The 14,760-nt window shown below is 43.6% G+C and overlaps 1 protein-coding gene across 1 annotated transcript in view; it reads right to left on the reverse strand.

Annotated features, from left to right (window-relative positions):
* Positions 1 to 4,820: 4,820 nt before the first annotated feature.
* Positions 4,821 to 14,760, reverse strand: part of LOC307130284 (uncharacterized protein) — a gene marked incomplete at both ends in the record, with an annotated part of 58,280 nt that continues 48,340 nt past the window's right edge. The window contains 14 exons of the mRNA XM_079823253.1: positions 4,821 to 4,910; positions 4,994 to 5,141; positions 5,211 to 5,403; positions 5,490 to 5,647; positions 5,721 to 5,818; positions 5,890 to 6,077; positions 6,154 to 6,336; positions 13,069 to 13,141; positions 13,225 to 13,372; positions 13,442 to 13,634; positions 13,721 to 13,878; positions 13,952 to 14,049; positions 14,121 to 14,308; positions 14,385 to 14,567. Of these exons, the coding sequence (XP_079679379.1) occupies positions 4,821 to 4,910; positions 4,994 to 5,141; positions 5,211 to 5,403; positions 5,490 to 5,647; positions 5,721 to 5,818; positions 5,890 to 6,077; positions 6,154 to 6,336; positions 13,069 to 13,141; positions 13,225 to 13,372; positions 13,442 to 13,634; positions 13,721 to 13,878; positions 13,952 to 14,049; positions 14,121 to 14,308; positions 14,385 to 14,567 (2,099 nt within the window). The remainder of the gene's footprint in view (positions 4,911 to 4,993; positions 5,142 to 5,210; positions 5,404 to 5,489; positions 5,648 to 5,720; positions 5,819 to 5,889; positions 6,078 to 6,153; positions 6,337 to 13,068; positions 13,142 to 13,224; positions 13,373 to 13,441; positions 13,635 to 13,720; positions 13,879 to 13,951; positions 14,050 to 14,120; positions 14,309 to 14,384; positions 14,568 to 14,760) is intronic.

The raw sequence follows: 14,760 nt of genomic DNA on the forward strand, positions 1-14,760 counted from the left end.
ATGTTATCAGAGACAATAAAACAACAAGACAAACTAAGTCAAAATACAAGTTAACTTTCAAATAAAATATGGCATCATTAAAAATATACTAATTTGTTATACAGAAGTTAAAAACCATAACTTCTGAACATTGACTGTCATTCTTTCCTCAATAGAATAGCATTGTTCTAATGGGGGCACATAAATTATATTCATAATTTGAATATAATACCGGTTTCTACTGATACAAAACCTAATGCTAAACCACTGAAGTGACCCTTTAAGAAATGAATGTTATGGTAAATGTTCAGTGAGAGCATCCAAAAAATTATTAATTGGAGCAGTTTCTCTAAATAATGTTGATATGGCAACTAGTAAATACATTAGGTTTCATCATTCCGGCATGTGTGGAAAGTTAACCTGTTACAACTAGCCCCGCGTTTAAATTCCAGACGGAGAAAAATAATAACTTCTGTACCTCTGCAAGTCACATAGCATGCAGCCATAGGGTTTCAGACTAAATGGGACTTGCAAAGGTACAGTCAGTTCCACCACATTTGCAGAATAAGGCACTCTTTCCAGGTCAAAAGCAAAGTGACAAGTCAGATACAAGCAATGATTGATGTCAGTTTTATTGAGAAACTTTCTTTTGCCCTTGAACAATTACAGGACCAAGTGTGGCCTTGCCTTCCCACTGAACACCTAGAGAGAAAAAGAGCAAAGTTAGGAGCACTTAAAACATCAAAAGCAACCTTAAAGCAAGAGCTACCGACCTCCATAGGGAGAAGCAGCAATTCCACCATCAGGACCACATGTTGAGTCACAGCAACCACAAACTTGGTCATTTCCATCAGCAGCAAACCACCTGCAACAAGACAAAGCACTTTCAACATGAGCAAAGTCAGCTTTTTAAAAAAAGAATAAGTGCAACGTACCCATTGGCAAAGGAACAGGATTTGCGCTGAGCGTCACTGGGTGCAGAAGCAATAGTTGCCTTCAGAACACATGTTATGTAGATCTACAAGGGATGACAGACAAGTCAGAAAACCAAAGCAGATGGGAAGAGAAGTCGAATTAACTCTTGTGGTACATACAGAAGGACTGGTGCTCTCCTGGAACATGAATGCCTCCAGCTGGAACTGGATCTTGTCAACCTGGGACCGAGGCATGAAGCGGGAGCTGGAAGCTGTAGCCTTGGCATCCACAAAGCACCTGACGACAAAGTCACCACAAAGAGCAACTCATGAATGTTTAAAAAGAGCAAACAAAACAGTCCTATAGCATCAAGAGCCATGACCTTACCCATGATTCTCAATGAAGGAATATCTCGGAAGGGAGTTCACGTCAGGCACCTGAGTGGCCACACAGCTGTCCACAAACACACGCAGAGGCACATGATTGTACTGCTTCACAGATGCCTCGATGTTAATAACGCCACCCAGGAAATAGGAGTATGAAGGCCTCTGGTAGGACCAATCGTCTACAAAAGAGAAGGAACACCCTAGGAAGAGCCACATTTGCAAGGTCGAAGGTCCAAAGAAAGTGCACTTACCCAGCATGAGCTTCAGGGAGAACATCAAGACTTCTTCACCAACCTTGGTTGAGGCATAAGGGACCCATGTTGGCCTCAAGGCATCACTGCTTACATTGTGTAGCCTGTGGTTCATGAAAGTACCCATTAAATGGTCTCCCAGTTGCACAAGCAGTGAAAGTCACAGAGGTCACTTACCTTTGATAGTGGCATTGAACGCCAACAATTGCACCATCGGCCCGGGTAATCGGAGTACCTGCAAGAGCCTCAGGGGTGTAGGTAAGAGAGAAGGTGTAGACAAGCTCATCCTCATTCATCTGTAAGAGATTGTAGTTAAAACAAGACAGTTCCTCATGAAGGTGTAATCATTATTATGAATGAGAGAAAGTGCATTGTGCAATACGGTGGACAAACACTTCAAGCAGGAGAAAACAACTGCAGAGCTTAAAACATGCATTGGTATGAACGGGCCTTAAGAAATGTTTATGCCAGCTGCCCTGGCATTGCAAATACAACATACAACAGCAGTGTGAACTGACGGTCCTTGAAGAGGACTTTGGATATCCTCAATTTGAACAAACAACCGATTAAGATTTAGGAGTTCTTACCATCTGCACGCTGTTGCAGTCCTGTAATTCATACTCAAAGATGAGCACCCTAGACTCAGAGTCCTGACCAGCAACAGGACATCCACCTAAAGACAGACCAGTTGGCTGGATCAACTGACCATTGCTAAACAAGTCCTGCTGGACTTCTACAAGAACCCGGTTCTCTCCGCATTGAACCGCTACGCTGCTGGGAGTCACGGGTTGCCTCAACTGGAAGTCCACCGCCAACTCGCTCTGCACCTCGGGAACGACCGGATACCTCCAATCCAAAGGCTTCACTGGACCCTGCAACAGCTGCTTCTCCTGAAGGCCAAAAGGCTCCTGTGCAAGGCCTCTGGAGGCAGGACCCAAAGGACTCTGAAATGGAGAAGCCGCTTGCAAAGGATTCCAGAGCTCTGGAGCAGAAAAGGCAGGACTTCTGAAATCTGGATCTGATTTTTGCACCATGCTTCTTGGACTTTGACTGTGCATCAAACTTCCCCACGCATCAGGCAGATCAAACACAACAATCACAACCACCACTAACACACCTCTCAGAAGCTCCATCCTAGCAAACTTTGACACAAATGCCACAACACACACCAGTGCTTGGCTTTGCCATTTTGTACAGCTTTGAATGAAGGTGGCTCATCCCCTTTTAGTTGAATTGATTGCCTTTGATTCTCCTCTGGACCTGTAGAGTTTATATGCATCTCTGGGACCCACAGCTCTGCACAATTTGTATGTCTCTCTTATCTGACAAATTGAGGGGGACATTTACATGACACCATTTTCAAATGAAACTTTAAATGCATTGTGTTCATTTACACAACAACAGTGCTTTGTGGGCCTTAAAAATGCAAACTTTTAAAAACAGGGTTTCAAAGTTTTTGAAAATGAGACCATTATTGTCTCCATGTAAACTACAAAAACATGAATTTGTGAAAACTGTGACATCATGCGCATGCATATTGCGTGTTTAGTCTATAGGCACGTAGTGTTTCTTTGCAAAGTGTCATCGCCATCTACTGGATTCTCTGCAGAGATTCTCCTAGAGATTTAATCAGATCAAGATACGTCATATTTGCACAGTCTAATCTAAAGGCCTTGGTGATGTTTTCCCTGAAGGTCGTGTCAGTGGCGGCCTCACAAAGTTCGATGGTTCGCCATGACACAGGAAGCTGTTGTAAGTCGGGCATACAATGTCCGATCTGCCCCAAACTTCAGATGTTTGATAAGAGTCCTGGCCTGAAGACATCTACATATGAGTTTCAGAATTAGGCATGGCAAAATGGCTCGATAGCGCCACCTACAACATTTCAACGAAGTGCCCCTCCCGCTACGTTTCACGTACAGGTATGAAATTCGGTACACAGCCCAATACCTACAAAAAATCTCCTGCTACAAAATCAACGACACAGAGGGAAGATAGTGAGGGAAGGGCATGAAAAAGTGAATTGAAACACAGTCATTCATTTTTGTCCACTTGCCCTCAGCTTCTTATTCTTGAACATCAGCAGTTTATGCAACTGGCCACAGACCTACGTTTTGTCAAATTTTCCACCAAAATGTCTCTAGGAAAAATGTGTGATACAAAGAGCAAGAAGAGTTAACAGGACTAAGACTTAAGTTAATGATGGGACACTAAAATGGACAAATATAATAGTAGACCCCATTTTGAAATGTGTATTTCACAAACCTAATACACCAACAGTTAGCTCTTCAAACCAGTTAAATATAATTCAAATGGGATGCATTTCCTTGACAGCATGGATACTAGTCAAATTGCCTTCCACGTTCTGTTTTTAATGGTGCAGCAACAACAAGCACAGACAGTTAAACAAAGTAGCTTATTTTGTCCAAATCTACAGAAGCGACATGGTTTAGACCAGTTAATGTCACACTCTGGAAACGGTTTATAAAGACCCCTTTCATGAGTGAAGGTTAAAAGTCAAAAAAGTTGAAAACATTTTAGACCGCATTTACACCTGTATTTAGCATAGTCCACTTGTGATTGGACTGATAAACGCTTTAGTACCAGGTGTAAACAGGCCCTCAGACAGCAACTCAGGTGTGATACACCAGTTAAGGGACTAAACCAGCTTTTATTAAAGCACCAGTCTACTTTTCAATAAACATTGGGGCTAGCCTAAAGAAAAAAGGCTGGTCACAATTTGGGATTAAAAAGGACAATGCAGGTTGATACTGATTTCATTGCAGATGCAATGCTGTACTTGCATGACTTCGGGGGGCTTTCAAATAGCATTAGCAAAAAACAGAGGGACTTGGCATGCTTGAATATCAGTACAAGCAGTTATGTTAGTCCAGCCATAAAGCCACAAGTAGAGACCAAAACAGATTCCATTAAGAACAGGGACCCAGGTTAGCAACTGGAACTTGGCAAATAGGTCAGGTTTGGGCAGAAACTTGGCTTGTTTAGTTCAAGTCAAGCATAACCTTGAAGCAAAAAAAGGGAACTCTGGTTTAGTAGTGTAGCCCAATAAATCAAACTGAGAACAGTCATGAAAGATCAATACCAAAGAGACAGTTGAGTTAAGAAGTTTATTAAAACTACTAAAGTCACATGACCAGGTTAACTTCTCCACTAGACACCACAGTTTGCCCACTAGAGATGGTCTTGACGTTAGCATCTCTTCCTGGAAAAGAAGTGGTAGAATCGTGAGGCATTTAAAAACCAAATTCTCATGGTTCCTGAAGTCAGTTTACAACAAGCACTCACTTTTCCTAGTGCAGCTTTGCTCACAGGAGCCAGAAGAGGGATGGCACACTGCTGTACTACAGTGGATGAAGATCTAACAGAGGGGGGAAAGGGATAAGCCACGGAAAGAAAAACAACACCTAATATTAAGGATTCAGGTAAGGCTGCAGAGCATACGGTTTCCTGTAGAGGAGCCAGTGATGCTGGATCCACAAATGTGAACATCTTCACAACAAAGCGCTTGTAGTGGGTTGGGAACTGAAGACCAGAAGATCCAGCCACCGGAACCAATGAGGTCAGGTAACGGTCATCCTGGTAAGGGCATCTGAAAGGTAAAGAGGCAGTCAGAAGTGCCTTACAGCACACTAGATGGATAAAGACTGGCCTTACTCACCCATCGACCAGAAGGTCCCACTGGGGTAGACTGAGTGGACTGGGGGTTGATGTCGCCCAGCAACGTCCCAGCATTAGGACAATGTTGGGGTCGGTCCTCTCCAAAATGCGCACCTCAACATACACAGGCTCCCGCAGGACTTTTGTGACGGGATAATCAGCATCACCGTAGTAGGACGTGTATGCCTCATCCCCTGAGGAAGAAAACCAGCGTTTAACCAGAAACTGCTGCAACCTGGAGTTTTAGAAAATACTTATGCATACTTGGACAGACACTTACCTTCTGCACAGCCTTTGGTGACACATTGACCATTTGCCAGTCTAAGCTCCACCCTGAGGGGTCCAGAAGCCGCTACTGGTGGAGGTGCAGGAACAGTGTTGACCTCCACAACCAGAGCTTCCACAGAAGTAGCAGAGTACCTACACTGGAAGAGAAGCCTAGACAACAAATAGTGAGCTTGTAGCCTTTGTCAAGGATTCATATTTTTTCTAAATAAAATAAAATGCCTACTCAAAATGGCTGTCCCTTGTGATGGAACCAAGTGGTCCGACACCCACTTCATACGAGGAGGTCATTCGGTTTTCATACACCACATATCCACCGTCCTCCTGCAAATAGTAACTGTTGGCATCCAGGCCATTCCAAGCCATGCAGAACAGAACCACAAGCAGCTACTCACCATCATGCTTGTGCCACATGCAGTGACAGGGAACTGGTATATAGCAAAGGAAGGTGTGGATCCCACAGGACTGCAAGGTGGGTCGTTTCCACCCAGGAGACGGACTGAATCCAGGCTCAAGCGAGGTAGTGTAACATCTCTTGCCACCACTACCACAAACTGACCATCTCTTATACACTGGACAGTCACTGGAACAAGGTACAAGAGCAGGTTATTACTGAGGAGTGGTTTAACATGAACACCTTTGCATTGACTCACTCTTACCTGCCTTCCCATAGAAACACTGCTGTCCGTTAAAGCAGCAGTTGATAGCTTCACACTCAGCACCACTGATACCAGGTGGGCCACATTGGATCTGCTCATAATCAGCTACAGCACATTTGTCAAGGGGCTCTGCCTGCGCCACTGGCTGCTTAGACTGAACCTGCTGATGAAACTGTTGACTAGCTTGTTGTTGAACCTGCTGAGGAAACTGTTGACTAGCTTGTTGTTGAACCTGCTGAGGAAACTGTTGACTAGCTTGTTGTTGAACCTGCTGAGGAAACTGTTGACTAGCTTGTTGTTGAACCTGCTGAGGAAACTGTTGACTAGCTTGTTGTTGAACCTTCTGAGGAAACTGTTGACTAGCTTGTTGTTGAACCTTCTGAGGAAACTGTTGACTAGCTTGTTGTTGAACCTTCTGAGGAAACTGTTGACTAGCTTGTTGTTGAACCTTCTGAGGAAACTGTTGACTAGCTTGTTGTTGAACCTTCTGAGGAAACTGTTGACTAGCTAGCTGTTGAACCTTCAGAGGAAACTGTTGACTAGCTTGTTGTTGAACCTTCAGAGGAAACTGTTGACTAGCTAGCTGTTGAACCTTCAGAGGAAACTGTTGACTAGCTAGCTGTTGAACCTTCAGAGGAAACTGTTGACTAGCTTGTTGTTGAACCTTCAGAGGAAACTGTTGAACCTTCTGAGGAAACTGTTGACTAGCTTGTTGTTGAACCTTCTGAGGAAACTGTTGACTAGCTTGTTGTTGAACCTGCTGAGGAAACTGGGGCAAATTACTCCACTGTGGAACAGCATGACAAAAAGCACAAAACCACACACAAAGTGCCAGCGATTGAACAGCACACCAGCTTCCTGCCATTGTTCAACAGCTAGTCACACTGTTGAGATGATGCCCTTTGGTCTTTTTGTATTCTACAGATTTTGGCTAATTAACGATAATCCCTCCCTCTTCATGAACAGTCATGATTCTCCAGACTTGCCCAAATGGGAGCTTATGCTACCAGAAAATTCTCATCAAAATGATACGCATGTGATGTAGGCCTATATTGACTCCAATTAGTCAGATTTGTCATATTGAAGACAAATAAAAAGGTTCATGCTCAGGTTTGCTACTGGAGCTTGCCCAAAGTACTTTGGGTAGATGTTTGGTGCATTCCGCTTTGCTTGTAGACTAGCATTACTACTTTTACAATATCTTTATATGGCAGAAATAGTAAGAGTAGTCTGTAGTTCCAAATTTAGCAACACACTCACAAACCTCCCTAAGCACTTCCCCTCGGGGCAATCCCTGTCGCCAGTTTGAAGTGTTCCACAAGTGGACAAGAGAGGTTTATGTGGACAGACCCTCGACTCCTTAGACAGAGGGGACCAGTCTACTCATATATACTTTAATTACAAAATAAATGTAACTGTAATCAGTTACTTATGAAAATGTTAATTATTACAAAGGGGGTTACATCTGAATATTTTCTGTAAAAAGCTAGGATATGTTGAATAATATGAATTTGTTGCTTTGCCTGTGCAGGATGCCTCTTGCCATTTACAGTGTTTTTTTTTTATATACAATTGCTAGGACCCATTTCTCAATACTTAGGTCACTTTTTCAAAACTCTTCACACAGTTCTCCTAACAAACTTTCAGCTCGGCACAGCAGATCATTTCACATTCAAAATGCACTAAAACTACCAAAACACAATTCTTTCCCCTAGCAAAGGTTTTCAACCAACACGCACACACTTTGTCAATCCCCAAACGGACGAGGCGTTTATACTTGACGCACTCGCCGTTGTACTATTCTGTGAAACGACAGAGGGCGACTCGGAGTAATTGTTCTATAAACCATCAGGAAACAGCAGTGAGAGAAGAATGTAGCTACACAGGTGACCATATTTATTTGAATAAACTTCACCAAAAACCACACTACAAAAGAATCGTGTAAAACTCAGTAAACCTTGATTGCTAATCATTAATACGGTGTATGCTTTCGATTTACCCCGAAAGAAAGTGAAATATGACAACCTGCCCCATAGGTGGGGCACATTAACATGACAGCTTGATGTTATCAGATACAATCAAATAAAACAACAAGACAAAATACAAATTAACTTTCAAATAAAATAATGGCATCATTAAAAATATACTAATTTCTTCTGAACATTGACTGTCATTCTTTCCTCAATAGAATAGCATAGTTCTAATAGGGGCACATTGTAACAGTTACAACATGCCCCACCTGTGCAACTGGGATTTAAACCCGTCTAGTGTCTTCTGCTGGTTAGAGCAGCATTAAAAGAACTCTCAACTTGGTCTTATTTTCAATAAACTTAAGAAATGTACGTCTGTTATGTTAAATGTTCAGTGAGAGCGTCCAAAGAATTATTAATTGGTGCAGTTTCTCTAAATAATGTTGATATGGCAACTAGTAAATACATTAGGTTTCATCATCCCGGCATGTGTGGAAAGTTAACCTGTTACAACTAGCCCCGCGTTTAAATTCCAGACGGAGAAAAATAATAACTTCTGTACCTCTGCAAGTCACATAGCATGCAGCCATAGGGTTTCAGACTAAATGGGACTTGCAAAGGTACAGTCAGTTCCACCACATTTGCAGAATAAGGCACTCTTTCCAGGTCAAAAGCAAAGTGACAAGTCAGATACAAGCAAGGATTGATGTCAGTTTTATTGAGAAACTTTCTTTTGCCCTTGAACAATTACAGGACCAAGTGTGGCCTTGCCTTCCCACTGAACACCTAGAGAGAAGAAAAAGAGCAAAGTTAGGAGCACTTAAAACATCAAAAGCAACCTTAAAGCAAGAGCTACCGACCTCCATAGGGAGAAGCAGCAATTCCACCATCAGGACCACATGTTGAGTCACAGCAACCACAAACTTGGTCATTTCCATCAGCAGCAAACCACCTGCAACAAGACAAAGCACTTTCAACATGAGCAAAGTCAGCTTTTTAAAAAAAGAATAAGTGCAACGTACCCATTGGCAAAGGAACAGGATTTGCGCTGAGCGTCACTGGGTGCAGAAGCAATAGTTGCCTTCAGAACACATGTTATGTAGATCTACAAGGGATGACAGACAAGTCAGAAAACCAAAGCAGATGGGAAGAGAAGTCGAATTAACTCTTGTGGTACATACAGAAGGACTGGTGCTCTCCTGGAACATGAATGCCTCCAGCTGGAACTGGATCTTGTCAACCTGGGACCGAGGCATGAAGCGGGAGCTGGAAGCTGTAGCCTTGGCATCCACAAAGCACCTGACGACAAAGTCACCACAAAGAGCAACTCATGAATGTTTAAAAAGAGCAAACAAAACAGTCCTATAGCATCAAGAGCCATGACCTTACCCATGATTCTCAATGAAGGAATATCTCGGAAGGGAGTTCACGTCAGGCACCTGAGTGGCCACACAGCTGTCCACAAACACACGCAGAGGCACATGATTGTACTGCTTCACAGATGCCTCGATGTTAATAACGCCACCCAGGAAATAGGAGTATGAAGGCCTCTGGTAGGACCAATCGTCTACAAAAGAGAAGGAACACCCTAGGAAGAGCCACATTTGCAAGGTCGAAGGTCCAAAGAAAGTGCACTTACCCAGCATGAGCTTCAGGGAGAACATCAAGACTTCTTCACCAACCTTGGTTGAGGCATAAGGGACCCATGTTGGCCTCAAGGCATCACTGCTTACATTGTGTAGCCTGTGGTTCATGAAAGTACCCATTAAATGGTCTCCCAGTTGCACAAGCAGTGAAAGTCACAGAGGTCACTTACCTTTGATAGTGGCATTGAACGCCAACAATTGCACCATCGGCCCGGGTAATCGGAGTACCTGCAAGAGCCTCAGGGGTGTAGGTAAGAGAGAAGGTGTAGACAAGCTCATCCTCATTCATCTGTAAGAGATTGTAGTTAAAACAAGACAGTTCCTCATGAAGGTGTAATCATTATTATGAATGAGAGAAAGTGCATTGTGCAATACGGTGGACAAACACTTCAAGCAGGAGAAAACAACTGCAGAGCTTAAAACATGCATTGGTATGAACGGGCCTTAAGAAATGTTTATGCCAGCTGCCCTGGCATTGCAAATACAACATACAACAGCAGTGTGAACTGACGGTCCTTGAAGAGGACTTTGGATATCCTCAATTTGAACAAACAACCGATTAAGATTTAGGAGTTCTTACCATCTGCACGCTGTTGCAGTCCTGTAATTCATACTCAAAGATGAGCACCCTAGACTCAGAGTCCTGACCAGCAACAGGACATCCACCTAAAGACAGACCAGTTGGCTGGATCAACTGACCATTGCTAAACAAGTCCTGCTGGACTTCTACAAGAACCCGGTTCTCTCCGCATTGAACCGCTACGCTGCTGGGAGTCACGGGTTGCCTCAACTGGAAGTCCACCGCCAACTCGCTCTGCACCTCGGGAACGACCGGATACCTCCAATCCAAAGGCTTCACTGGACCCTGCAACAGCTGCTTCTCCTGAAGGCCAAAAGGCTCCTGTGCAAGGCCTCTGGAGGCAGGACCCAAAGGACTCTGAAATGGAGAAGCCGCTTGCAAAGGATTCCAGAGCTCTGGAGCAGAAAAGGCAGGACTTCTGAAATCTGGATCTGATTTTTTCACCATGCTTCTTGGACTTTGACTGTGCATCAAACTTCCCCACGCATCAGGCAGATCAAACACAACAATCACAACCACCACTAACACACCTCTCAGAAGCTCCATCCTAGCAAACTTTGACACAAATGCCACAACACACACCAGTGCTTGGCTTTGCCATTTTGTACAGCTTTGAATGAAGGTGGCTCATCCCCTTTTAGTTGAATTGATTGCCTTTGATTCTCCTCTGGACCTGTAGAGTTTATATGCATCTCTGGGACCCACAGCTCTGCACAATTTGTATGTCTCTCTTATCTGACAAATTGAGGGGGACATTTACATGACACCATTTTCAAATGAAACTTTAAATGCATTGTGTTCATTTACACAACAACAGTGCTTTGTGGGCCTTAAAAATGCAAACTTTTAAAAACAGGGTTTCAAAGTTTTTGAAAATGAGACCATTATTGTCTCCATGTAAACTACAAAAACATGAATTTGTGAAAACTGTGACATCATGCGCATGCATATTGCGTGTTTAGTCTATAGGCACGTAGTGTTTCTTTGCAAAGTGTCATCGCCATCTACTGGATTCTCTGCAGAGATTCTCCTAGAGATTTAATCAGATCAAGATACGTCATATTTGCACAGTCTAATCTAAAGGCCTTGGTGATGTTTTCCCTGAAGGTCGTGTCAGTGGCGGCCTCACAAAGTTCGATGGTTCGCCATGACACAGGAAGCTGTTGTAAGTCGGGCATACAATGTCCGATCTGCCCCAAACTTCAGATGTTTGATAAGAGTCCTGGCCTGAAGACATCTACATATGAGTTTCAGAATTAGGCATGGCAAAATGGCTCGATAGCGCCACCTACAACATTTCAACGAAGTGCCCCTCCCGCTACGTTTCACGTACAGGTATGAAATTCGGTACACAGCCCAATACCTACAAAAAATCTCCTGCTACAAAATCAACGACACAGAGGGAAGATAGTGAGGGAAGGGCATGAAAAAGTGAATTGAAACACAGTCATTCATTTTTGTCCACTTGCCCTCAGCTTCTTATTCTTGAACATCAGCAGTTTATGCAACTGGCCACAGACCTACGTTTTGTCAAATTTTCCACCAAAATGTCTCTAGGAAAAATGTGTGATACAAAGAGCAAGAAGAGTTAACAGGACTAAGACTTAAGTTAATGATGGGACACTAAAATGGACAAATATAATAGTAGACCCCATTTTGAAATGTGTATTTCACAAACCTAATACACCAACAGTTAGCTCTTCAAACCAGTTAAATATAATTCAAATGGGATGCATTTCCTTGACAGCATGGATACTAGTCAAATTGCCTTCCACGTTCTGTTTTTAATGGTGCAGCAACAACAAGCACAGACAGTTAAACAAAGTAGCTTATTTTGTCCAAATCTACAGAAGCGACATGGTTTAGACCAGTTAATGTCACACTCTGGAAACGGTTTATAAAGACCCCTTTCATGAGTGAAGGTTAAAAGTCAAAAAAGTTTAAAACATTTTAGACCGCATTTACACCTGTATTTAGCATAGTCCACTTGTGATTGGACTGATAAACGCTTTAGTACCAGGTGTAAACAGGCCCTCAGACAGCAACTCAGGTGTGATACACCAGTTAAGGGACTAAACCAGCTTTTATTAAAGCACCAGTCTACTTTTCAATAAACATTGGGGCTAGCCTAAAGAAAAAAGGCTGGTCACAATTTGGGATTAAAAAGGACAATGCAGGTTGATACTGATTTCATTGCAGATGCAATGCTGTACTTGCATGACTTCGGGGGGCTTTCAAATAGCATTAGCAAAAAACAGAGGGACTTGGCATGCTTGAATATCAGTACAAGCAGTTATGTTAGTCCAGCCATAAAGCCACAAGTAGAGACCAAAACAGATTCCATTAAGAACAGGGACCCAGGTTAGCAACTGGAACTTGGCAAATAGGTCAGGTTTGGGCAGAAACTTGGCTTGTTTAGTTCAAGTCAAGCATAACCTTGAAGCAAAAAAAGGGAACTCTGGTTTAGTAGTGTAGCCCAATAAATCAAACTGAGAACAGTCATGAAAGATCAATACCAAAGAGACAGTTGAGTTAAGAAGTTTATTAAAACTACTAAAGTCACATGACCAGGTTAACTTCTCCACTAGACACCACAGTTTGCCCACTAGAGATGGTCTTGACGTTAGCATCTCTTCCTGGAAAAGAAGTGGTAGAATCGTGAGGCATTTAAAAACCAAATTCTCATGGTTCCTGAAGTCAGTTTACAACAAGCACTCACTTTTCCTAGTGCAGCTTTGCTCACAGGAGCCAGAAGAGGGATGGCACACTGCTGTACTACAGTGGATGAAGATCTAACAGAGGGGGGAAAGGGATAAGCCACGGAAAGAAAAACAACACCTAATATTAAGGATTCAGGTAAGGCTGCAGAGCATACGGTTTCCTGTAGAGGAGCCAGTGATGCTGGATCCACAAATGTGAACATCTTCACAACAAAGCGCTTGTAGTGGGTTGGGAACTGAAGACCAGAAGATCCAGCCACCGGAACCAATGAGGTCAGGTAACGGTCATCCTGGTAAGGGCATCTGAAAGGTAAAGAGGCAGTCAGAAGTGCCTTACAGCACACTAGATGGATAAAGACTGGCCTTACTCACCCATCGACCAGAAGGTCCCACTGGGGTAGACTGAGTGGACTGGGGGTTGATGTCGCCCAGCAACGTCCCAGCATTAGGACAATGTTGGGGTCGGTCCTCTCCAAAATGCGCACCTCAACATACACAGGCTCCCGCAGGACTTTTGTGACGGGATAATCAGCATCACCGTAGTAGGACGTGTATGCCTCATCCCCTGAGGAAGAAAACCAGCGTTTAACCAGAAACTGCTGCAACCTGGAGTTTTAGAAAATACTTATGCATACTTGGACAGACACTTACCTTCTGCACAGCCTTTGGTGACACATTGACCATTTGCCAGTCTAAGCTCCACCCTGAGGGGTCCAGAAGCCGCTACTGGTGGAGGTGCAGGAACAGTGTTGACCTCCACAACCAGAGCTTCCACAGAAGTAGCAGAGTACCTACACTGGAAGAGAAGCCTAGACAACAAATAGTGAGCTTGTAGCCTTTGTCAAGGATTCATATTTTTTCTAAATAAAATAAAATGCCTACTCAAAATGGCTGTCCCTTGTGATGGAACCAAGTGGTCCGACACCCACTTCATACGAGGAGGTCATTCGGTTTTCATACACCACATATCCACCGTCCTCCTGCAAATAGTAACTGTTGGCATCCAGGCCATTCCAAGCCATGCAGAACAGAACCACAAGCAGCTACTCACCATCATGCTTGTGCCACATGCAGTGACAGGGAACTGGTATATAGCAAAGGAAGGTGTGGATCCCACAGGACTGCAAGGTGGGTCGTTTCCACCCAGGAGACGGACTGAATCCAGGCTCAAGCGAGGTAGTGTAACATCTCTTGCCACCACTACCACAAACTGACCATCTCTTATACACTGGACAGTCACTGGAACAAGGTACAAGAGCAGGTTATTACTGAGGAGTGGTTTAACATGAACACCTTTGCATTGACTCACTCTTACCTGCCTTCCCATAGAAACACTGCTGTCCGTTAAAGCAGCAGTTGATAGCTTCACACTCAGCACCACTGATACCAGGTGGGCCACATTGGATCTGCTCATAATCAGCTACAGCACATTTGTCAAGGGGCTCTGCCTGCGCCACTGGCTGCTTAGACTGAACCTGCTGATGAAACTGTTGACTAGCTTGTTGTTGAACCTGCTGAGGAAACTGTTGACTAGCTTGTTGTTGAACCTGCTGAGGAAACTGTTGACTAGCTTGTTGTTGAACCTGCTGAGGAAACTGTTGACTAGCTTGTTGTTGAACCTGCTGAGGAAACTGTTGACTAGCTTGTTGTTGAACCTGCTGAGGAAACTGTTGACTAGCTTGTTGTTGAAC

The sequence above is a fragment of the Gobio gobio genome (assembly GCF_949357685.1).
Source record: "Gobio gobio genome assembly, chromosome: 8".
NCBI lineage: Eukaryota > Metazoa > Chordata > Actinopteri > Cypriniformes > Gobionidae > Gobio > Gobio gobio.